This window comes from Schistocerca serialis, chromosome 3 (genome assembly GCF_023864345.2).
Source record: "Schistocerca serialis cubense isolate TAMUIC-IGC-003099 chromosome 3, iqSchSeri2.2, whole genome shotgun sequence".
NCBI classification, from domain to species: Eukaryota; Metazoa; Arthropoda; class Insecta; order Orthoptera; family Acrididae; genus Schistocerca; species Schistocerca serialis.
In genome coordinates this window covers 835890095-835915203 of record NC_064640.1, presented here as the reverse complement: position 1 = coordinate 835915203, position 25109 = coordinate 835890095, and the positions used below count along the sequence as shown (strand labels likewise).

Below are 25109 nucleotides of genomic sequence, written 5' to 3'. Positions count from 1 at the left end.
AAGATCGCAACAGAATTTTCGATTTATTTTTGGGTGAATTATTAACATTCTTCATTTGAGGAAGTGTAATCGTTTATGAGTAATGGCTACATTTCTCTTGCTGGCACATTTAATTGTGCTTCTTTTGCCAAAATACGTTATAATTGGCACAAACTCTCCTTGCAGTAGCTATTTATGACAGAATCCTGAAATAGTGTGTGTCATAAAACAAGAAGTTGGTGATCAGAACCTCACTGTGTTGGTTTGCAGCAACGTAAGAGAAGAAATTTTATGTTTATTTTTGTACTGAGAAAGTATCTATTCAGTAGCTATCGATGACTCTTAGAAATTATAGTACTGGATTGAAAAAGTAAAATAAAAACTATAGCTTCTGTTGTGTTACCTTAGATAAGAAAGTACCATGTATCTGGTAAAATTCTCTCCTCCTTGCGTACATTCATTTGACACAATTTAATTTCAATATCTCGATCAGTTTTGGAGATATTAGGGCTGTTCTCAATATTTCGTTCTCACATGCAAGTGATCAGAAGCACACATGCTACATAAATATCATTTTCTCAAGATTGGAGACAGAGAGAGACCTCCTCCCAAGTCTAATGAAAAATTCAATATGACAACAAAAATAATCAATTTTTGCCAGTTTAATTTGATAGATAAAATTCTGCTCATCAAGGGGTGGCAGGGGAACACAAATGTAAAAGGAGGTTATATTTATGCAAAATTGAAGGGGAAGGAAGCGAGTGAAGGAAGAGGACTGGAGAGGTTTAGGAAAAGGGGTAGATTTCAGAAAAGTCACTCAGAACTTCAGGTCAGGGGACACTTACCAGATGGGATGAGAAGGAAAGACCGATTGTCAGAGACTGCACTGGACAAGAATTGAAACCTGAGAGCTTAAAGGTGAAAGGCAGGGTAATACACAACATAGAGGTTACTGCTAAAACATCATGCATGAGTTCATAAGAGTGAAAAGCTAAGTGCATTGTACTTAACACAGGTGGGAGGGGGATGGAGAAAAATAGACTGGTCAGAAAATGAAAGATGTAGAAAACTAAAACAAAGTGAAGAACATATACTAGCTGTTATGTTAACACTGTTCAGCCTTTTACGTCGGCATGACTACTGCCCGAGTTATCAGTTAGGATGAATGGGCACAGGCGGAGGGTGCATACTGGCAACAAGCAATATCCTGTTGCCGAGGCATGCTTTGCAACATGGTAGTCGTGACCCCGATGCCTGTTTCACCACACACGCCATCTGGATTCTTCCCCCAGACATCAGTTTCTAAGAACTCGGTGGGTGGGAACTAGCATTGCAACATGTCCTTGGTTCTTGCCACCCATCTGGCCTTAATGTTAATTTCTTATGTCTCAGCATTTTTTCACAGTAACTACTCGTTTCCTCAGTCTATTTTAGTTTTCTACATCTTTCATTTTCCAACCTGTCTATTTTGTGCCACCCCCCTCCCACCTCTGTCATGTACAATGCACTTAACTTTTCACTCTTACTAACTCATGCACAGTGTTTTTGCAGTAATCTCTGTCTTCTGCCTTGAAGCTCTGAGGATTGGAAATTTTGTCCAGTGTAGTCCCCATCAATCAGTTGTTCCTTCTCATCCCGTCTGGTAAGCCTCCCCTGACCTGCAGTTTTGGTTGACTTTTCTGAGATCTACCCCTTTTCCCAAACCTCTCCACTCCTTTTCCTTCACCCCTTTTCCTTCCCCTTCAACCCTTCTGCCAGAAGAAGGAGCCACTGGCTCTGAAAGCGTGCATAAGTAAGTTCTTTTATGTGTGTGTTCCCCTGCCACTACTGGGTGAGTAAATTACTTATCTATCCAATTATGAGAAATTTAATATGTTACCTAAATTTCATAAGCAGCAACATGTAGTGTAATAAGCACCAAAAGCAATACCACAATGACTCCTATTTTTCAATGCAAACTTTCTGAAATTTGCACAATGTCTTACTTAAATGCAAATGTCACAATTATTGTGACCATTAACAAGATGACATGTCCTGCATCAGGAAGCTGACACATACAGCTAATGTAAAAATTAAATTTTTTACTGAATAGTTTCTGTTGAATTCTTTGAGAGAGATTACTGGGCATGCACCTCGATTCTTTCAGTGCAGTGCATCACCACCTGGTATGAGCAAGGAATGTCTAAGCATCTCAAAATATGCAAGACCTGCATGACACATGCGGAATGTGCATGTCTTGCTCTAGTGTTGTCACTTCAAATGTGCTGTACATGTCTCAGTTTGTGCTTAGCCTTAAACGTCTCAAGTGTCACTCACAAAACCTAACAGTCATCATGATACATTGATTTTATTTATTATTATTTTTTTAAATTTTATTCATTCATTCATCTATAGAAAAATTTCTTTGTGTGGATGACACACACACACACACACACACACACACACACACACACACACACACACACCAAAAAAAGTTTTGCATCACCCCGGTTCCCAGAACTCCTGAAGATAGACTTTGACTGTGGATACTGTATCACAGACACAGTACCTTTGACTCTTCAGAGTTGTCACTAAATCTGCCCAAAGAAGTAAACAACCATGCATCAGCAGTGCCTATTAGACGAAGGGGGGTCCGACAGCCGATCAGTTCCAGTCTTTCCACCAGGAAGGAGGTACACGGCTCGTGTTGTCTGTAGTTCAACCATGCGTAGACAGTCAATACCATGGTTTGATTGTGTCCAGATAATTATTTTGTGCCAAGAAAGGCTCTCAACAAGGGAAGTGTCCAGGCATCTTGGAGTGAACCAAAGCAATGTTGTTTGGATATGGAGGAGATACAGAGAGACAGGAAGTGTCAATGACATGCCTCACTCAGGCCGCCCAAGGGCTACCACTGCAGTGGATGACTGCCACCTGCAGATTATGGCTCAGAGGAACCCTGACAGCAATGCCACCATGTTGAATAATGCTTTTCGTGCAGCCACAGGACGCCTGTTACAACTCAAACTGTGTGCAATACGCTGCATGATGCACAACTTCACTCCCGATGTCCATGGCGAGGTCCATCTTTGCAACCATTACACCATGCAGCGCGCTACACTTGGGCCCAACAACATGCCGAATGGACTGCTCAGGATTGGCATCACGTACTCTTCACTGCTGAGTGTTGCATGTGCCTTCAACCAGACAATCATCGGAGACGTGTTTGGAGGTAACCCAGTCATGCTGAACACCGTGGAGACACTGTCCAGTGAGTGCAGCAAGGTGGAGGTTCCCTGCTGTTTTGGGGTGGCATTGTGTGGGGCCAATGTACGCCACTGGTGGTCATGGAAGGTGCTGAAACGGCTGTACAATACGTGAATGCCACCCTCCAATCGATAGTGCAAACATATCGGTAGCATATTGACAAGGAATCCGTCTTTGTGGACAACAATTCGCGCCTCCATCATGCACATCTTTTGAATGACTTCTTTCAGGATAACATCATCACTTGACCAGCGTGATTGAAAAGGGTTGTTTATGGACGATGTGACCCACCAACCACTCTGCCTGATCTATACTGAATCACCATTGAGGAGTGGGACAATCTGGACCAACAGTGCCTTGATGAACTGAGGATAGTATGCCACGACGAATACAGGCATGCATCAATGCAAGCGGATGTGCTACTGGGTATTAGAGGTACTGGTGTGTACAGCAATCTGGACCACCAACTCTGAAGGTCTCACTGTATGGTGTTACAACATGCAATGTGAGGTTTTAATGGGCAATAAAAAGGGCAGACATGATGTTTAAGTTGATCTCTATTCGAATTTTCTGTACAGGTTGCGGAACTCTTGGAACCGAGGTGATGTAAAACTTTTTTTGATGTGTGTGTTTGCATCATTTGTGATAGATATGCATAAAATGGAACAGGATGTAAGTAAGATATTCATAAAATTATAACACACAGGTGCATGTGCGTGAATGACACACACACACACACACACACACACACACACACACACACACACACACACACACGCACGCACACACAGAGGTATTCATCACTGAGTCACGTGGGGCAGAAAGAGCCTGCTTATAACAAGAGAAATGAATCATAACACCCTCTGATAATACACTTGGGTTTTACATTGCATGGAGTGAATTACAAACTACAATGCCTTGTGTTTCTTACAAGCTTATTCCATCCTCTTTGTCTACTTTGTAATTGGTCAACCTGGTTACTTATTTGAAATAACTTGATGTAACATAAACTATTTAATGGAGTAAACTATTTTAGTAAATATTCTTTAAGATGCTTTTTAAATTTGTAGAGTTCCTTTATGTCTGTAATCTCCCTTGACAGTTTATTATACATCTTAACTGCTTGGTAAAACATAGTGGTTTGGGTCTGTGCCCTGTTCATTCTATCTAGGTACAAGCAATTACTATATCTGATTTGATGATCATGTATGGAGTTGTTTGCTGCATATTGATGTGTTCACTTGGAACTGTCAGAAGACCCTTTTTTGAACAGCTCAATGCAGTGGACCCTTTTATGACTCTTGCTCATTTTTCTGATGGCTCATTTTTGTAGTTTGAACACACTTTCCACATTCTGTGCATTTGCACCCCAGAATATATCTTTTAGGCAGAACATGCTGTGCTAATTCTTTTTCCAAGTATTCTTATACTTTCATCTCATTTTAATTGTTGGTTAACATATATACCTAAAACTTTTGTGCCAGCTACACATTCCGTGGTTTCATTATGTACTTTAAGTTTCATTATACTAGGTTTCTTATGTAAAAGTTACTTTTTCTTCTTTATCTAGGCCTTCTAAAACCTGCTTTGTAAATTTTGCTATAGTAGTTTCTGTTCCCTTTTTAGACCTGAAACCAAACTGTTCTTTACATAAAGAGCTACTTTATTGTTATTTGACCAGTTGTAGACCACCATAAGTGCTTTTTCAGCTTTTACTTCTAACATTTCTGCTGTCTTATCTGTAATTATTATATTGCTGTCACCGGCAAATAACTTGGGTTCCTCCTTGTGTGACTTATTTTGGGAAGTCTTTAGTGTTTATGAGAAACAGTATTGGATGTAACATGCTCACTTGAGGGACTAAAAAGTTCAAATATTCTTGAACTGAAAGATGTTTCACCACATAATTTGAGCCACTTGAAATTTGGGATATCTTTACCCCCTGCATTCTGTCTTCTAGGTAAGATCTAAACCATTTATTTACAACCCCCCACCGAGCGAGGTGGCGCAGTGGTTAGACACTGGACTCGCATTCGGGAGGACGACAGTTAAATCCCGCGTCCGGCCATCCTGATTTAGGTTTTCCGTGATTTCCCTAAATCGCTCCAGGCAAATGCCGGGATGGTTCCTTTCAAAGGGCACGGCCGACTTCCTTCCCCGTCCTTCCCTAATCCGTTGAGACCGATGACCTCGCTGTCTGGTCTCCTTCCCAAAAACAACCCAACCCAACCCTTACAACCCCCCCTATTCCTAGAGCTTCAGGTTTACCTAGAATTATTTCATTATCAACTGTGCCAAATTCTTTTCTGAGGTCAAGGAAAATGCCTGTTACTTTTTCTCCTTTATCTAGGGCTTCTAAAACCTGCTTTGTAAATTTTGCTGTAGTAGCTTCTGTTCCCTTTTTAGACCTGAAACCAAACTGTTCTTTGCACAGATGTTGTCATTTATGCGAATAATCCACAAGACTGTGTTTCAGAATAATTTCTATTATTTTTGGATAGGAAGACAGTAAGCAAACTGGTCTTTAATTCCCTATATTATCTGTATCATGTATTTTGTGATTGGGAAGAACTTTTCCATGCCTTAGGTAATCATAAAGCAGCCTGATGAGAATGACTCATTTATAACGTCTGTTAGGGATGCTTTAATGCTGCTAATGTAGTCTTTTGTAGACCAATTGAAATTTCATATAGACCTGTGGACATTTTACTCTTAAATGTGTGAGGAATCATACTGGTTTCCTCCCCAATGGTGGGTACCGGCAGCATTGTGTAAGGCATATAGTTTTTATAGCTAAATGTTGTATTTTTGGAAGCTTTTCTTGCAGTTTGGTTTTTACATTTCTAAAGTTGTTGTTTGCTAAGTTGACCAGGTCCTTGGGATTATCTGTTAAACTATTTTTATGCTATTCCAAATGGCTTTGCTTTTATTGATTTGAGTTCTGTATGGTCCTATCATTTTAGATTCTTTTTGCTTCCTGCAGTAATTTCTGTTACCCTTTAGTATCAGAGAAAAAAACTGTAAGAAGGCTGGGTCACTATTATTTTCTTACCTTTTGTTACCCAATTCTTTCTGTTAGATTCTCCAACATAATATACTATCTTAGGAATTGCCTCCCCAAAGTTTAATTTGAATATATTTATGAATATGTTAAATTTTTCATTTAGATGTGTTCCGGAATATACTTCTGGCTGGTCATCTACATTGCAAATTTGCACCTTTTTTATTTCAAAAACACCCTACTGTAGCTAATCAGCTTGATTATCTCTTTTTAGATATTTTAACTTCTGCAGTTTGACCAAAATGGTCTGATACCCCAAGGTTTTTAACAGCTACCTTACAACAGTTATGGTTGATATCTGTTAGAATATGGTTACTTATTGAAGATGAGTGTTTAGTTATCCTTCCGGCTTTTGCTACCCATTGCGAGATACCATAACTGTACACGATATTCAAGAATCTATTGCTGACTTCTCCACTTTCATCATATTAATATTTACATCTCCACAAATAATAATATGTCCTTTAAGATTACCTGTCTTGTCCTGCACTTATATTAATTTAATGAAAAAGTTTTCAATTTCACCATTAGGAGACCAATATAAGCACAGTATAACAGATTTTTAAGTGTATTTTGTTCTTTTAACTCTACTCCTGAGAGTTCAGAATGTTTTTCTTCACTCAAAGAAATCGTATCACTCCTAACTATAAACTGAAGTCCGCTTTCAACATATATACATGAGCCTCAAACCATCTTTAAATGTTCTGCTGTAGTAACAAGCCAATTCATAAGAAGGTAAAAATAGGTATTCAATTCCATTTCCTTTGTACCAGTGTTCAGTAACACAGACAACCAAGCTACTGTGGCATCTAGTTCAATTTATAGTTGTTGCACTTTGTTTTCTATTGACTTACTTTTCTGGTGAAACACTGTTAAATAACTAAACTTATTTATATTGTCCACTAGTTTGCATATGTATAAAAATTCTGTATGCACTTTGCAATAGTTTCCTTTCTTGGAACTTCATTTCTTTCCCTCCGTCATTCACAACACACACCTGCTCCTGTGCATAATTGCAGTATATGCTTCAAATAGTGTACATTAGTGCTTTTGTTTGCCATTGTGATTATGAAATACACACGTATCTGTCATGCTGAATACAGTGGCTCTTTGAAAAACATACTGGGCTTGCAGTAGATAGAAGCTGAATTCAACCTCCCCTTGGCCACACAGATTTAGGTTTTCTGAAATTATTGAACAAATTTCGGGATGTTTACTTCTGAAAAATCAGATACCAATTCCCTGCCGTATCCTCAGCCAATCAGAACTTACAATATATAAAGAATAGATGTCTCTTCAGAAAGATTTGCGCGCGCGCGCGCGCGCGCGCACACACACACACACACACACACACACACACACACACACACACACACACACACACACACACACATTCATGGGCTACAGTGCTTGTATGTATATCTGTCCATCTGTTTGTAAAAATGACTGAATATGAAATCTCATATAGTGTTAGTTAATTAATATGTGCTTTTCTTCATTTGCTGATCCACATAGATAACTGAACAGGGTAAATACTTCATGAATCTTCCAAATCTGCTAACTATTATACAGAAAGGACCAGGAGGACACAGACAAAATGTATATGCCATCATTTGCTGATCTGTCAGCACTCCCCTTGATAGACCACAGGTGCACTACTCAAAGGAAGTGGCTAATCGGGTAGCATAATACTTCTGGAGTGCATATGAGCATTTTTGTTTTTTGGGTAGGTGTAGATAGTTGAAGTATTTGTAACAAGGTTCTTGAATTTACTACCCTCCAGGAAAGATGATGTATTCAAATTATTCTTGGAACCAACAGTTGGTCAAAATGTGACATAGAAAGCTCTGAAATATTTAGCGAGGCATGTTACATGTATCGTAAAAGACACATTAGATAATGCAGGATGGGAGGGGGTAGTGTTCATTGCAGTCGACAAAAATATTGTATCTATCAGGCTTGGAACTGAGTTCAGCTGTGAAGTTAACTTGACATGTATAACAGATCTAGGTGAACTCAATTAATAAATTGCCTTGACAGTTTTAGAATCATTCAAGAAAATTCCGTGCTCAGTAATGAAGAAATACCCAGATAACGCAATATTATATGGAGATGATTTTAACCTACAGAGTATAAACTGGGAATGTCGATTGATTAATTGCAGGTGGTATGGACAGACAGTCTTGTGAAGTAGTTGTGGATGCATTTTCTGAAAACTGTGTTGAGCAGCTAGTTCAGTAACTGTCAGTGATTCATCTTCATGATCCCATCATAATTACAATGGTTAGTTAATAAATCCATCACGAAGGCTATTACTGTATTTTTGCTAGAAAGAACAGATAAGCAGTTGATAGCATCCCACCTAGAAAATGAATGGACATAATTTAGTTCCAGTATGATGGACATAGAAAATTTATGGGTGAAGTTTAAACACTTCCCGGCAGATATCAGTTCACACTCCACTGTAGAGTGAAAATCTCATTCTGGAAAGTTTAAACAGATTGTAGATTGTGCCCTGGAGAAGTATGTGCCAAGTAAATGGATTAAGGTTGGAAAAGAGCCATTGTGTTTAATAGTACAATCCAGAAAATACTGAGAAAGCAGAGACTGTTGCAGTCTCAGTTCAAAACATAATGCACAAATGATGAAAGGCAAATGTTAGTAGAAGTTTGTGCATCTGTAAAAAGATAAGTGCACAAAGCATACAACTTTCATTTTCATACCTTCGCGGCTCAGGAAAATTATGGTCCTATGAAAAATCACTAAGCAAGTCAGAGGCTTCTATTCAGTCTGGTGTGGCAATAGAAGACAGCCAAAGGAAAGCTGAAGTTTTAAATCTCACATTTAAGGATGAATGTACAAACATACCATCATTTGATGACTATAGTGCAGACTGTGTATGGAGGTCTGGTATAGAGGGGCAACTGAAAGAGTTGAAAACAAATAAATCATGAGGTCCAGATGGAATCCCAGTTTGGTTTTCTTACTCAGCTTGCATTAATGTAAATCTCTCACAGAGTGCAAAACCCCAAATGACTAGAAAAATGGCCAGGTGACTTATGTATATGAGAATGGTAAAAAAGCAGACCCACAAAATTACAGACCAATATCCATAACATAGGTTTGCTGCAGAGATTTTCAACATATTTTCAGTCTGAATATAATAAATTTATTCTAGACAGAAAAGCTTCTGTCCACAAATAAACATGGTTTTTGAAAGCATTGTTCATGCAAAACTCAACTTGCACTTTTCTCACATGATAGCCACCAAAGCATGGAGAAGGGGTATATTCTGTATTCCTAGATTTCCTTAAAGTGTTTGACATGGTGCCCCACTGCATATTGTTAGCAAAGTTACAAGCATTTGTCATATAAGTGAATTGCTAAAAACCGAGTTAAGTAATAGAACTCAGTACATTTTCCTCAATGGCAGGTATTCATCAGATATGAGACTATCATCAGGAGTGCCCCAGGAAAATGTGATATTTGAGTGACAACAGGAGGATTGAAGATGACTTGGATAAAATTTGTAGCTAGTGTGACTTATGGCAGCTTGCTCTAAATGTAGAAAGACGTAAATTAATGCAGACGAGTAAGAAAAACAATCCTGTAATGTTAGATTGGTTGGTTGGTTGGTTTGGGGAAGGAGACCAGACAGCGTGGTCATTGGTCTCATTGGATTAGGGAAGGAAGTCGGCCGTGCCCTTTCAGAGGAGCCATCCCGGCATTTGCCTGGAGTGATGTAGGGAAATCACGGAAAACCTAAATCAGGATGGCCGGACGCGGGATTGAACTGTCGTCCTCCCAAATGCGAGTCCAGTGTCTGACCACTGCGCCACCTCGCTCGGTCCTGTAATTTTAGAATACAGCATTAGTTGTGTACTGCTTGACAGAGTCATAACAATTAAATATCTAGACATAACATTGCAACGTGACATGAAAGGGAATGAGCACATAAGGACAGAAGTAGGGAAGGTGAATGGTCAACTTTGGCATATTGGGAGAATTTTCAGAATGTGTTGTTCATCTGTAAAATGCAACCCCTCTCTCAAATACTGCTAGACTGTTTGGTATCCCCGCCAGGTTGGATTAAAGGAAGGCATTGAAGCAATTCAGGGATGGCTGCTAAATTTGTTAGCGCTAGGGTCAGTTAAGATGCGAGTGCTACAGAGGAAAGGTGATGTTCTTTTCAGGGAATGCTACTGAGAAAATGTAGAGAACTGGCATTTGTGTTACAGAGGAAAGGTGATGTTCTTTTCAGGGAATGCTACTGAGAAAATGTAGAGAACTGGCATTTGAAGATGAGTGCAGAACAATTCTACTGCTGCTAACATACATATTGTCTAAGAACCACAAAGATAATAAAAGAGGAATTAAGGCTTGTATGGAGATAAAGAAAGAGACAGTCATTTATCCCTCGCTCTATTTGCAAGTGGAACAGGAAGTAAATTACTAGTAGTGGTACTAGGTAACCTCCATCATGCAGCATATGGTGGCTTGCAGAATATGTATGTAGAGGTAGATATCACTGTTGATTGTGTAAACAGAATAATCACAATATTTGGATCAATTCCCTCCTTTCCAGTTTTACACAATTTGCATGTTTTGAATGGTTGTTTATTGATGAGGAATAAGATTAAACTAAAGATATTAAATTTAATTTATCTGTAGAAGCAGGTAGTGATAATAATTGGAGATAAAACTTGTTTTGTTTAGTAATTGCTAACATTTTACGTGTGTAGGTTGTTTATTGTTTTGAATCCCACAGGTTTACAGTGGAGTGGTCCACCTTCATTTGTATCCAGCAGTGGAGCTTCCTCACCAAATGGAGCTGAGTTTTCCATGCGAGATGCAATGACTGTGGAAAACCGTGATAGACCTGAGAATGTAATTACTACTAAAGGGTAAGTATTTCAAGATCATTTATTCACCTTACAGATGTGACATAAAGACCTGTAGAAAATACTTGATACTAATTCTTGCTGAGCTTCTTTTCCTCACAAAGTCAAGAAGATATGTCCCACTAATATTTTGTCACATTTTGTAGTATAAATAGCATAATTTTTAGTAGTGTTTAGTAGAATGTGACTATTAAATTAAACACTCATGAAGTACATAACTTTGTTTACTATTTAATGACCCAAGAAAAATGAAACTGCTTGAGATGGACTCACGTTCACACTAAAATCTAATGCTCGGCAGTGCTGAGTAGATAGAGTGAGGGTAGCATGGTAATGATGGTGATGTTTGTTTGAATGAGTCAAAGGAGCATGTCCAAAATTTAAAGCTACCGTCACTAAATTCTTGCAGATGTGATGTGAATGAACTGTTATAATCCCAGAGTCTGTGTTTACACTTTTAGCTTCTCACTGTACTACCATGAACCTCCCAGCTAGAAGGAATTATTTATTCTGTTACTGTCTTAGGCCTACTGCAAGTTTGTGGGGAACGGTATGTGGGTGAGGTATGTTTCACCACAGGTGAATCCTGGGGAAGCTCTGGTCTGCCTACTGGTCCAACCTATATACTTTTCTCTCTCTTGTTTCATCTCTGGCATTAATACTGTTTTCACCCTTGATTCTACCACTCCTACATGCTATTACAATTCAGTCAAATTTCTGGCTGATGTCACTGACTCCAGATGAACTCTCTCTTGAACTATTGACTGATGACCTCACTATTATTCCCATAACTTAACCAACCAACCAACCCAATGTCTGTGCTGGAACAGGAACATGGACACACACACACACACACACACACACACACACACACACACACACACACACACAAGTAGGTATCTTGTGACATCCATTGTATAAGGCATGAGATATAATAAACATAATAGTGGTGGTGGTATTGGTGGTATAGTATAGTATAGTGTAGTATAGTATATTACCACCAGACACAGTGTGAGATGGTATTACGTTGAACAGACTGGACTTGCATTTGCAAGAATCTTTGTTAAAATCCAGTATGAAACCCTGATTTGAGTTTTCTGTCATTTCACTAAATTTCTTCCATAAACACAAAATGGAAACCTATTCATTCCATGATTCTTGCCCAGTTTGTACAAATACTGTATCACAGTTTTTGTCTGCTTTTCATTAAACATATAATTATTTCTGTTACCACTATGCCATCATTATAATCTGTCACTGTTAAAAACACTAAATTGTTTAAAATATCTTACAATGAAATACAGAATGCTTAAACTGTTGATAGCTAAGTCAGTGTTTTCTCAGAAATAATTATTGCTAGAAACACTTCTCAAAACATGCAACTCTTTATAAGCAAATTTTGATACCCGGGCGCCACTCAGTGGGCCTCCCTCCATTTTACACCATTTCTGGAAGATTTTGAATACAGCAGCTCCTTTTTGTTTTGTTACACCCTATTTACCATAATTTTACATGTACATTTGGATTAATTTTGACAGGTCGTTAGTGTGTTCAGATATGTTTCACATTCCATCACTATATGAAATTTCATTAGAGCTACTTTGTTCTTGACCCAATAATCCTAATTTAATAAGGTTGCTCTATGATATCTCGGGTACAGTCTTTACTGTAAAGATATTTCTTACGTTCAGTTTTGTTTCTGTAGGTGAAAGCATATAAATGTCTTTCATTGTACTACAAATCAATAATTTGAAAGCACGAATAAGATAATTAGAATTGCTATAACATTGTTTCTCTTCTTTACAAAAAATTGCATTTGTTCTGTCTTCTTGTCTGAGAATGGTTTTGCTAATGACATCAAAAATATTTGAGCATTACTTATCCTGTAACAGTTGCCATCCACAATGTTTCATATTTAATCAACACAATATGATTCAGTCTTTACATCAAAGATGGTATTTCTGTTTGAAGCTGGTTGATGCACATGGACAGTGAGGAATTCTTAACATAACTTATGGTTACTTTGATGCAGTTTTTGAGACACCTATTTCAGTGATTTAATTGTTCTCTTTTTCAGATCAAATTTTGTACCAAACAAGAAATTCAAACTAGGTTAGTCCATTGTAAAGTGTCAAAGTGGGGGCAGTTAAAAAGAACAAAAAAATTTTTTGCTGTGAATCATCATACATCTGGAATGTGAAGTAGTGATATTGTGATGTGATGTGAAGCACAGGGATCATAAATTTATGATTGGTATATCTTGCAGTTTTCATAACACTTTGGTGTGCATAGACTCAGTTATTTCTGATAATATCTGTGCAAAAGACATCTTATCCTGCAGTGTGCAAAGGAAAATTTTGTTTAAAATAAGATATACATTCAGTTGACAGTTTGAAACTAGTTATTTAAAGGCTAATGTTTTTAATTTTCTGAGAAGTTACAGCAAGTGTGTTTTTATAAATTCTTAAAAGCATCATTTGTTAGCTAAGCTGAAAAAATATTACTGATTTTTTAAAAAAGAACTATGGTAACTGTAGGTATGTGCTTTTAAATTTTTTTTTTTCATTTAATTAAAATGGTGCAAACAGTATTGAAGTTTGTTTAGATAAAACTGTATATTTTATCTGTAATGCTACAAATGTTTGTGTAAAATTTGGAACTGTTTTTTGCTAATTACAGTAATTTGTTTTCACCCTCCCTCCCCTTATATCTGTTAAATGTAAATTGTATTTTTCTGTCCTTTTATGAATAATTTAAACGGAAAGGTTTTCTGAAACCAACAGTGGAACTCTTGTGGTATTCAGCTTATGGGATGTAGCTCTTTACTCCCTATCTCCCACCCACATCACTTATATGGGTTTGAAGTAAAATGAGTATTAGAAGAGACATTTCTCTCAAATGAGTCCTCATCTTAGAGCTTCGGTTTCAGTGCTTCCAATGATTTTTATTCAAATTTGTACAACTTGTTGTATTGAGCTAGGCATGGGACAATATTTACCATCTCACTCAAAAGATTTATGGTCATTAATTGTTTAGAACTATAAATTCAAAATAGAACTATTTAAATACCTATGCCAAATGTGCTGTGAGATGTGTCACAATCAACACACAGATTGTTGAAGTTGCACTTCTTCAGAACTACCCACTAGAGTCAAATAATTTCTGCCTAATGTGTGGAAATCGAAATGCTTTAAGAATGAAAACATCTGAAGTGAACTGTTGGTTGGCAATATGAGATCCTTGGCATTTTATCTGCTAATAAATATGCAACCAGTTGCCTTTTTACAATTTATTCAACCATGAACATGTTTTTGAGCCACTTCAGGCTCATCATCAGATGGAGGTGTTACAAGAACATTATGTTGTTGACCAAGTGTAGCTAGATACAATGCTGGTGAGTGCACTGCCTTGTGGTATCCATGTCAGATCTCTTCCTATAATGTACATTATTAAGCTATGTACACAAATATACACAGTATTTAGCTGCACTTGGTTTTACACAGATTCGCAGAAAGTAAACGCTGGACGAGATCCATTTAGAATATTGAAAATATAATTTGTATGTTCATTTCCAATTTTTTTTCATCGTTCAAAATATTGTAAGGATCAACTTCCTTTATAGTATTAGGATTGACTGAATTGGAAATAAATTATTTTTGTATGACTGTTGTAATATGTGTAAAATGGATAATTTCCTGAAGTTATTTTGTATAAGCTGTCATTTTTATATTAAAATGCTATACTTTTATACAACCTTAACTTAATCTAAAAAAAACTATGATTTTGGATATCCATCCTTTCATATTTTGTGTTCAGAAAAAACTCCATGACACAAAGTTTATCAATATTTTAATTTATTTTGGTGGTGAACTGAAATATGTCTCACTGTTTCACCACCAAGCCCATTGTAATAGTGCCCTAGAAACCATGGTATCTTATTTACTGTTTTGTGCTATCCACATGCACTAACAATAAATAATTAATGTGTGAAGTTACAACAATCAGAACTATATTACAATGATGATGATGATGATGATGATGATAATTTGTTGTTTTATGGGACTAAACTCCATATTCATCAGTCCTGAATACAATGATATTTTCAGCTCCAAACCAGACTTTACAGTGCAAGTGAACAGGGTGATTTCATTACTTCACAATAGACTTCGAAATGTTTCTATTTCATGTTGCGATTATCGCGAGCCAGTAATGAGACGACTTAATATGTTAGAATGTGTAATCTATATACATTTTATTTGCTACTCCATTGGATTTTAAAAAACTGTATTGGTGTATGTGTTACATGCATCATATTTTAGCTGTTAATATTATGTCTAATTTGCTTTACATTACAAAACTTTTTTTGATTCCAAGTACTGAAACACTCTGTATGGATTTGATACCCAGGGGGTTCTCTTCCCACAATGTTAAATTAGTGAAGGGGAGAGGGAAAAGTTCCTTATGGTTAGGAACACAGAACTACTTTAGGGTTTGTGAGAGACTGTACTAGGTAGCAAAATGTATCTGACACTTCAACAATATTAGGAAAAGAAAAAGAATAGATTGCGACTCACCATAAAGATGACCTGTTGAGTTGCAAACAGGCAGAGAGAGAGAGAGAGAGAGAGAGAGAGAGAGAGAGAGAGAGAGAGAGAGAGAGAGTGTGTGTGTGTGTGTGTGTGTGTGTGTGTGTGTGTGTGTGTGTGTGTTTTTTCTTCACTGAAGAAATAATATATAACAGTCTTTTTGTTGTGCCTGTCTGCAACTCAATGAGTCATCTTTACAGTGTGTAACAATCTATCGTTTTCCTAATATTGTTGGTATTTCAATCCAGAGTTTCTATTGTTTGACATCTAAAACTTTATTACTCAAAGGGTTGATTGTACAAATGTTGCTGACTGAAGATTAATTTTGTCTTTAGTTAAGAAACTGAACACAGCTCACTAATTTGCTACATTGTATAACACTAAACTTTTCTCATTTGAACAAGAATCAGTGTCGATCTAAATTAGCGTGAGAAACATTTGGTGACTACTAAATTAGCTATTGGCATGATTTTCATACATGACCATATTTTTTAATTGTACATTGTAGATAAAAAAAATTTGTTATTGAAGGTTTCATGTTGTAAAGCTGGCAGAAAATAATTCAAAATAAGTTCTTAACCTCCTTCAACAAACTTCTCTGCAGCCAAAAAACATTGAAATAGTCACATAACTGTAAAGCAAATGAAAAGAAACCATATAATTCTCAGAGATTAAGTCTTTTGATCACAGAATTCTACCCATTGCAGTGGCCCAGAACAGTAGGAAAACAGCAAGTACACAGCTGGTATGGTTTCAAAACAGTCATTATCTTTATAACCAATGCCTTAGAGGAAACATAATTTGTCAGGTGATAATTCATGCCCACCTGGCATTGGCTGTTAGGTGGTTCAAGCAGTTTGGCTTTGAACACAAACTATAGACGACTGTGATGTCACCCTGCATCTGGTCTCAGCCATTAGCTGAGGATGGTGAAAACACAAATATTACTCATGAGCCATGTATTTTGGTGACTTTTCGTGTGAATGCAAATCTGAATAGTTTACAGGTATAAAGCCATTGTTTCTGACAAAGCAGAGAGCAACAGAGGTACACACTTGCATTGTTGGTTTGACTACCAGAGTGAATGACTAGAAATGGCACTTTTGGAGATGGTATGCTCCTATGTTCCAAAGACCTTTGAATAGACTTACCCATCCAGATATATGGGGACCTACAGGTTAACGTTGACTCCAAAACACGGTGCAACTCAGCATTTGGCACATTAACATAAATACTGCCACAGGAGAAAGAAATTCCATGTTAAAAAGAAAGTCATAGGATTTACCTAGGACTGAACTCCAGACCTTTGGATTTATACTCTTCTCCATAAACAGTGAGCCCCTGAGACACAAATGCATTTTACTGTTGGCTGATAAACATGACGTTACTAACTGTCATACATGTGCTTACTATTTCTTTTCACATGTTTGCAGTTATCACTGCAGCACTTGCAGGCATTAGATAGTTAATGCATCATCTTACTGTGACCACTAGTTTTCCCAGAATTTAATATGGATTATGTGGTTGCTGCTATTCAAGCCTAGAGAACATTCTTGTGGGAGATGTTCAATAATTATTGGCAGCTGTCAGTCTCCATATACATACTGTTCACAGCAAATAGTTCAAATTTTCCTTTCTTACTCTGCCATGCAAAATTTTCGTGCATTAGTTATGTATCATCTCTAACAATTTTTATGGAAGCAATTGTTTATGCACTCATTACTTACATTGCTGATATTAACCTAACCTTACCGACAGAAGAAATTATTTCAAATTTCAGCAGTGTGGTAGTGTTAATATCTTTACTCCTTAACTAATTTATATTCCACCAAGGACTGTACATTACCAAATTGAAATTCAAAACTATTTATACAGACTCAGTAGGGTCACATGTATGTTACTGAAATGAGTCCAGAGTTGCTTTAAATGTGAACCAATGCACAACTTAGCATGAGTCATCTTTTACAGTGTTACTTTCAACTGTCTTTGAGTCAGCTTGATTTGATTTAAATCGTGATTAGACTTACACTCTCTCTCTGACTGCTTTTCTGGTTTGTCTCAATTATTTGTGAGGGGGTACCTAACAGAAACTGAACTTATTTTTTGTAACTTATTTATTCACTTTTCAAGCACAATCCTACAATCCCCTTCAAAGTAATCTCCACTTGCACTAGTACACTTGTATAATCTTTCATTAGGTTTTCCAAAATATCATTTGAATTAATCTTTATTGGTGCTTGGCAGCCCCTCCATCTTTTTTCTTCACCTCAGGAACATCAGCAAAACACTTTCCTTTCATGTTTCTTTTTCATTCTAAGAAACAAAAAAAAATTGCATGGGGCAAGGTTGGGTGAATATTTGGTGGGGGGGGGGGGGGGGGGGCGCAGAGGTCATACCATTTTTGGTCAATAATTGTCATAGGTCTATGTTAGCAGGGGGATTGTCATGACGGAAAAACCAGTCACCTGATTACTACCAATCAGTCTGCTTCTGCCACACACTGTGTTGCATAATCTTTTCAAAACTTCTAAGTAGAAAGCCTGGTTAGCTGCCTGACCCTTCAGGATGAACTCTAAATGGACAACTCCTCTCACATCAAGAAAACCAATCAGCATTGTTTTAATGTTTGATTTCACCTGATGATGAGCTTTCTTGGGTGAGGCAAACTTGGAAGTCTTCCACAGGTTTTATTGTTGCTAGATCCAGGCCTGGACCCAATCACACACTTCATCGTCTGCTGTGAATTGATGTCTGCGAGTAGCTTGTTTTAGAGGTCCAAACACATGAAAGTCACATGATGAAAGGTCAGGACTGTATGTTGGATGTTCCAGCATTTTCCACCGAAACTGCTGCAATGTCATCTTCACCGCATTGGCGTTGTGTGAGCAGACATTATCATGCAGGAGGATAACGCCACTGGACAACATGCCTCGGCATTCCGACTTGATGGCTCGTCTAAGATTCCGTAAAGTGGCGTGATAATCTTGGGCATTGATGGTGGTTTCCTGTTCCAGGAACTTGACAAGCAGTGGGCCCTTGTGGTCAAAAGGAAAACCTTACCAGAACTGGTGTGCATGGCCTTTGACTTCTTTGGAGGTGGTGAAGTCACACGTTTCCTCTGCTTGCTCTGACACTTGCTCTCTGGTTCAAAATAGTGACACAGGGTTTCGTCACCTGTGACAATACGCCACAGAAAGCTGTATTCCTCCTCATTATAATGTTGCAGATGACTCAAAGACAGTGCCATTCGAGTGAGTATTGCGCTGTTTGGCGGTCAGTTGGTGGGGAACCCACTGTGCACACATTTTTCGAAAGTTCAAGCGTTGATGCATTATGGCGTGGACGGAGCCCATGCTAATACCCAGTAAGCAATGGATCTTGTCCATGGTGATTCTGCAGTTGTCCAAAACTAAAGCATTCACTTGCGCAACCATTTCCAGCGTGATGACACAATGAGCCTGTGCAGTATGAGCATCATCTTCCAGTGACTTGCACCCCTCAGGGAATCGTTTGCACCATTCCACAACACTTGAACGACTCAGACTGTACTCACCATACACAACCTTCATCCATCCATACGTTTCATGGCCCCAACTCTCTCCACTGCCAAAAATCAAATCACTTCTTGTTGTTCCTGCTTACTCTCCTGCATGTTCAGTAGTGGACGATAACTTGTGTGACCACCTTCTCTTCGGCATTAAACCACCCTGGCACTACGCATCATCATACGGTGCACACGCGTCAGTCTCTCTACCAATAGATGGTGCCACCATACGACCAGGTGTGTGTGTGTGTGTGTGTGTGTGTGTGTGTGTGTGTGTACACACAACTTTACTAGTGTAAAGTAATGGTAACTATTTTATTAACCCAAAAATTTAGTTATACATAGTACCCATACCCAAAAATAGTCACCAAAACTGTTAGCACATTTATCCCATTGTGACACTTGCCGGTCAATTCCATCCTTGTGAATTCTGTTGGGACACATGTTGCAAAGCAGCTCAACAGAAAAAAATTGTTGTTTGTTGTTGTGGTCTTCAGTCCTGAGACTGGTTTGATGCAGCTCTCCATGCTACTCTATCCTGTGCAAGCTTTTTCATCTCCCAGTACCTACTGCAACCTACATCCTTCTGAATCTGCTTAGTGTATTCATCTCTTGGTCTCCCTCTATGATTTTTACCCTCCACGCTGCCCTCCAATACTAAATTGGTGATCCCTTGATGCCTCAGAACATGTCCTACCAACCGATCCCTTCTTCTGGTCAAGTTGTGCCACAAACTTCTCTTCTCCCCAATCCTATTCAATACTTCCTCATTAGTTATGTGATCTACCCATCTAATCTTTAGCATTCTTCTGTAGCACCACATTTCGAAAGCTTCTATTCTCTTCTTGTCCAAACTATTTATCGTCCATGTTTCACTTCCATACATGGCTACACTCCATACGAATACTTTCAGAAATGACTTCCTGACACTTAAATCAATACTGGATGTTAACAAATTTCTCTTCTTCAGAAACGCTTTCCTCGCCATTGCCAGCCTACATTTTATATCCTCTCTACTTCGACCATCATCAGTTATTTTGCTCCCCAAATAGCAAAACTCCTTTACTACTTTAAGTGCCTCATTTCCTAATCTAATTCCCTCAGCATCACCCGACTTAATTAGACTACATTCCATTATCCTTGTTTTGCTTTTGTTGATGTTCATCTTATATCCTCCTTTCAAGACACTGTCCATTCCATTCAACTGCTCTTCCAAGTCCTTTGCTGTCTCTGACAGAATTACAATGTCATCAGCGAACCTCAAAGTTTTTATTTCTTCTCCATGAATTTTAATACCTACTCCGAATTTTTCTTTTGTTTCCTTTACTGCTTGCTCAATATACAGATTGAACAACATCGGGGAGAGGCTACAACCCTGTCTCACTCCCTTCCCAACCACTGCTTCCCTTTCATGCCCCTCGACTCTTATAACTGCCATCTGGTTTCTGTACAAATTGTAAATAGCCTTTCGCTCCCTGTATTTTACCCCTGCCACCTTTAGAATTTGAAAGAGAGTATTCCAGTCAACATTGTCAAAAGCTTTCTCTAAGTCTACAAATGCTAGAAACGTAGGTTTGCCTTTCCTTAATCTTTCTTCTAAGATAAGTCGTAAGGTCAGTATTGCCTCACGTGTTCCAGTGTTTCTACGGAATCCAAACTGATCTTCCCCGAGGTTGGCTTCTACTAGTTTTTCCATTCATCTGTAAAGAATTCGTGTTAGTATTTTGCAGCTGTGACTTATTAAGCTGATAGTTCGGTAATTCTCACATCTATCAACACCCGCTTTCTTTGGGATTGGAATTATTATATTCTTCTTGAAGTCTGAGGGTATTTCGCCTGTTTCATACATCTTGCTCACCAGATGGTAGAGTTTTGTCAGGACTGGCTCTCCCACGGCCGTCAGTAGTTCCAATGGAATATTGTCTACTCCGGGGGCCTTGTTTCGACTCAGGTCTTTCAGTGCTCTGTCAAACTCTTCACGCAGTATCATATCTCCCATTTCATCTTCATCTACATCCTCTTCCATTTCCATAATATTCTCCTCAAGTACATCGCCCTTGTATAGACCCTCTATATACTCCTTCCACCTTTCTGCTTTCCCTTCTTTGATTAGAACTGGGTTTCCATCTGAGCTCTTGATATTCATACAAGTCGTTCTCTTATCTCCAAAGGTCTCTTTAATTTTCCTGTAGGCGGTATCTATCTTACCCCTAGTGAGATAGGCCTCTACATCCTTACATTTGTCCTCTAGCCATCCCTGCTTAGCCATTTTGCACTTCCTGTCGATCTCATTTTTGAGACGTTTGTATTCCTTTTTGCCTGTTTCACTTACTGCATTTTTATATTTTCTCCTTTCATCAATTAAATTCAATATTTCTTCTGTTACCCAAGGATTTCTACTAGCCCTCGTCTTTTTACCTACTTGATCCTCTGCTGCTGTCACTACTTCATCCCTCAAAGCTACCCATTCTTCTTCTACTGTATTTATTTCCCCCATTCCTGTCAATTGCTCCCTTATGCTCTCCCTGAATCTCTGTACAACCTCTGGTTCCTTTAGTTTATCCAGGTCCCATCTCCTTAAATTCCCACCTTTTTGCAGTTTCTTCAGTTTTAATCTACAGGTCATAACCAATAGATTGTGGTCAGAGTCCACATCTGCCCCTGGAAATGTCTTACAATTTAAAACCTGGTTCCTAAATCTCTGCCTTACCATTATATAATCTATCTGATACCTTTTAGTATCTCCAGGGTTTTTCCATGTATACAACCTTCTTTCATGATTCTTAAACCAAGTGTTAGCTATGATTATGTTGTGCTCTGTGCAAAATTCTACAAGGCGGCTTCCTCTTTCATTTCTGTCCCCCAATCCATATTCACCTACTATGTTTCCTTCTCTCCCTTTTCCTACACTCGAATTCCAGTCACCCATGACTATTAAATTTTCGTCTCCCTTCACAATCTGAATAATTTCTTTTATTTCATCATACATTTCTTCAATTTCTTCGTCATCTGCAGAGCTAGTTGGCATATAAACTTGTACTACTGTAGTAGGTGTGGGCTTCGTATCTATCTTGGCCACAATAATGCGTTCACTATGCTGTTTGTAGTAGCTTACCCGCATTCCTATTTTCCTATTCATTATTAAACCTACTCCTGCATTACCCCTATTTGATTTTGTGTTTATAACCCTGTAGTCACCTGACCAGAAGTCTTGTTCCTCCTGCCACCGAACTTCACTAATTCCCACTATATCTAACTTCAACCTATCCATTTCCCTTTTTAAATTTTCTAACCTACCTGCCCGATTAAGGGATCTGACATTCCACGCTCCGATCCGTAGAACGCCAGTTTTCTTTCTCCTGATAACGACATCCTCTTGAGTAGTCCCCGCCCGGAGATCCGAATGGGGGACTATTTTACCTCCGGAATATTTTACCCAAGAGGACGCCATCATCATGTAATCATACAGTAAAGCTGCATGCCCTCGGGAAAAATTACGGCTGTAGTTTCCCCTTGCTTTCAGCCGTTCGCAGTACCAGCACAGCAAGGCCGTTTTGGTTATTGTTACAAGGCCAGATCAGTCAATCATCCAGACTGTTGCCCTTGCAACTACTGAAAAGGCTGCTGCCCCTCTTCAGGAACCACACGTTTGTCTGGCCTCTCAACAGATACCCCTCCGTTGTGGTTGCACCTACGGTACGGCTATCTGTATCGCTGAGGCACACAAGCCTCCCCACCAACGGCAAGGTCCATGGTTCATGGGGGGAGAAAAAAATTATATATATAAAAAGATGGCTGCGACTTACCAAACAAGAAAGTGCTAGTAGATAGACACAATAAAAAACACACAAACACACACACAAATTACACAAATTTCAGCTTTCGCAACCCATGGTTGCTTCACGGTGGCTTCATATTTTTACCATGTGGGATGTTTCTTTCTATTTTATATATTTCTGTTGAGTTGCTTTGCAACATGTGCACTAACAGAATTCAGTGTTTCTATGTCACAATGTTGTATTGTCTTGGATTGGATTTAATGTGTGACAACTGCTGACCTCTCTTACTCATTGTGATAATGCTGAACAGATAGGAACTTCCTCACATGTGAGAAAAGATAGTAATTGCTGCACAGTGTGTCTGTTAATGTGAGACACAAGTGTATTAACATTGTTGTGGCTTAACACAGTGCCCATTTTGCATTATGGTAGTTGTACGACATTTGTCATTCTGCTCATTGACTCCCAAGATACAGGTGAAACAGTGAATTCTTACTGTTGCTGTCATCACCCAAGTGAACCCCCCCCCCCCCCCCCCCCACACACACACACCTTCTACATGCTTCCCAAAATTTATAGCCCAACAATCCTGTATACCCTATAGTTGCAGGTTACTGTGCTCCCAATGGAATAATCTCCACTTTTGTGAACCAAAATCTCCAACCAACTGTCTATAACCTAGTCTCTCATATGAATGATACAAACCACTTCCTTCACTTTCAACCATCTTCACCCCATTACCCCCTGGCTTTGACTCTCTATCATTGTGCATGGAAATTAGGGGCATCATCGCCATGATCCCTCTCACCCCTCCTAAAGTGGGATTTTGCAGCCCACCCAACATATACAACATTCTGGTCAATCCCTGTGTCACTCCCACTCCCAATCTTTTGTCACAGGGGTGATATCCCTGTGGAAGACTCAAGTGTAATACCTGCCTGATTCAGCCACCCAGCACTTCCTATGTCAGCTGTAGTATCAGCCATGTCATATATCAGCTCTGCTGAAACTTCTCCACAGCATCGTATGTGGACACGACCACCAAATGTCACTACCTCCCAATCGTCATGTTCCAGTCATCGTCATTGTGCATGGAATGAACTCACCAGCTCCGGTGCCCGTGTGTTCCATTCCTATCCCTTACACCTGCTGCTTCTCTCTGAGCTGCCAGCTACCACTCCTCTTGTGTGTTTACAATCCACTATTCATATTTGGTGAGTGTTCTCTTTTAATCCTAAATTATTTACATTAACTAAGTCCCATATTTCCATTTGTGTTATTTCTGAAAAGTGAAAAGTTATCATCAATGGAAAATGCACTGAAGCTAAAATTTGTTTCCAATAAACATGGGAAAATCATCTTCTGAATTTACTTGTGTGGGTTTACATGTTATTTAAAAGGCTAAGTATGAGACTACTTAGACTTCATCTACTTTATCTACAGGAATTACTGTAGGTTTGATTTAAGTTTAGTTTATATAAGGCTATTCATTAATGGAAGGATTAAAGGTAACAACTCAGTGTGTAGCTGAGGCATGTTCAACAGTCAATACACACAGACCAAGCTGAAAATGTTGCTAAGCTTTTGCATGATGTCTTCCTCCAGATCTAACTAGTACATGCACACGCGCCACACCTTCCCTCCCCCTCCCCCACCCCCACCCACCACCCACACACACACTGCCATATTGCCCCAACAAACACTATTGTAGTGGTGCTGTAATTTGACTTGGGTGCAGGGGAGCATAGAGTGAAGTGGATTGGATGAAGGGAGAATCAGGGCACCAGAGGTGATGACTAATATTGGTGCAGAATACCCTCTGCCATGCGCTATATAGTGACTTGCAGAGACTGGATGTAGATATAGATGCAGATTGGAGGGAAGGTGCCTGCTGATGCCTGGGAGAGGGAGGCAGCAAGTAGACGTGATAGGGATATGGCACTGACAAGCAGTTCATGGTACAGGCAAAGGCACTTGCATGTGGCGTACAGATATGTGGAAGATGGGATTTGC

At 38.8% G+C, this 25109-nt stretch overlaps 1 protein-coding gene across 8 annotated transcripts in view; it reads left to right on the top strand.

The window, feature by feature from the left end:
* LOC126470878 (inositol hexakisphosphate and diphosphoinositol-pentakisphosphate kinase) overlaps positions 1–25109 on the top strand; it is a 591274-nt gene that overhangs the window by 522293 nt on the left and 43872 nt on the right. For 6 of the 8 annotated variants that reach the window (XM_050098893.1, XM_050098898.1, XM_050098892.1 and 3 more), the window contains one exon: positions 11055–11190. In XM_050098893.1, coding sequence (XP_049954850.1) covers positions 11055–11190 — 136 coding nt within the window. Of the gene's footprint in view, positions 1–11028; positions 11191–13264; positions 14947–25109 lie in introns of those variants that run through there. The other 2 variants (XM_050098899.1, XM_050098900.1) reach the window with 2 other exon arrangements.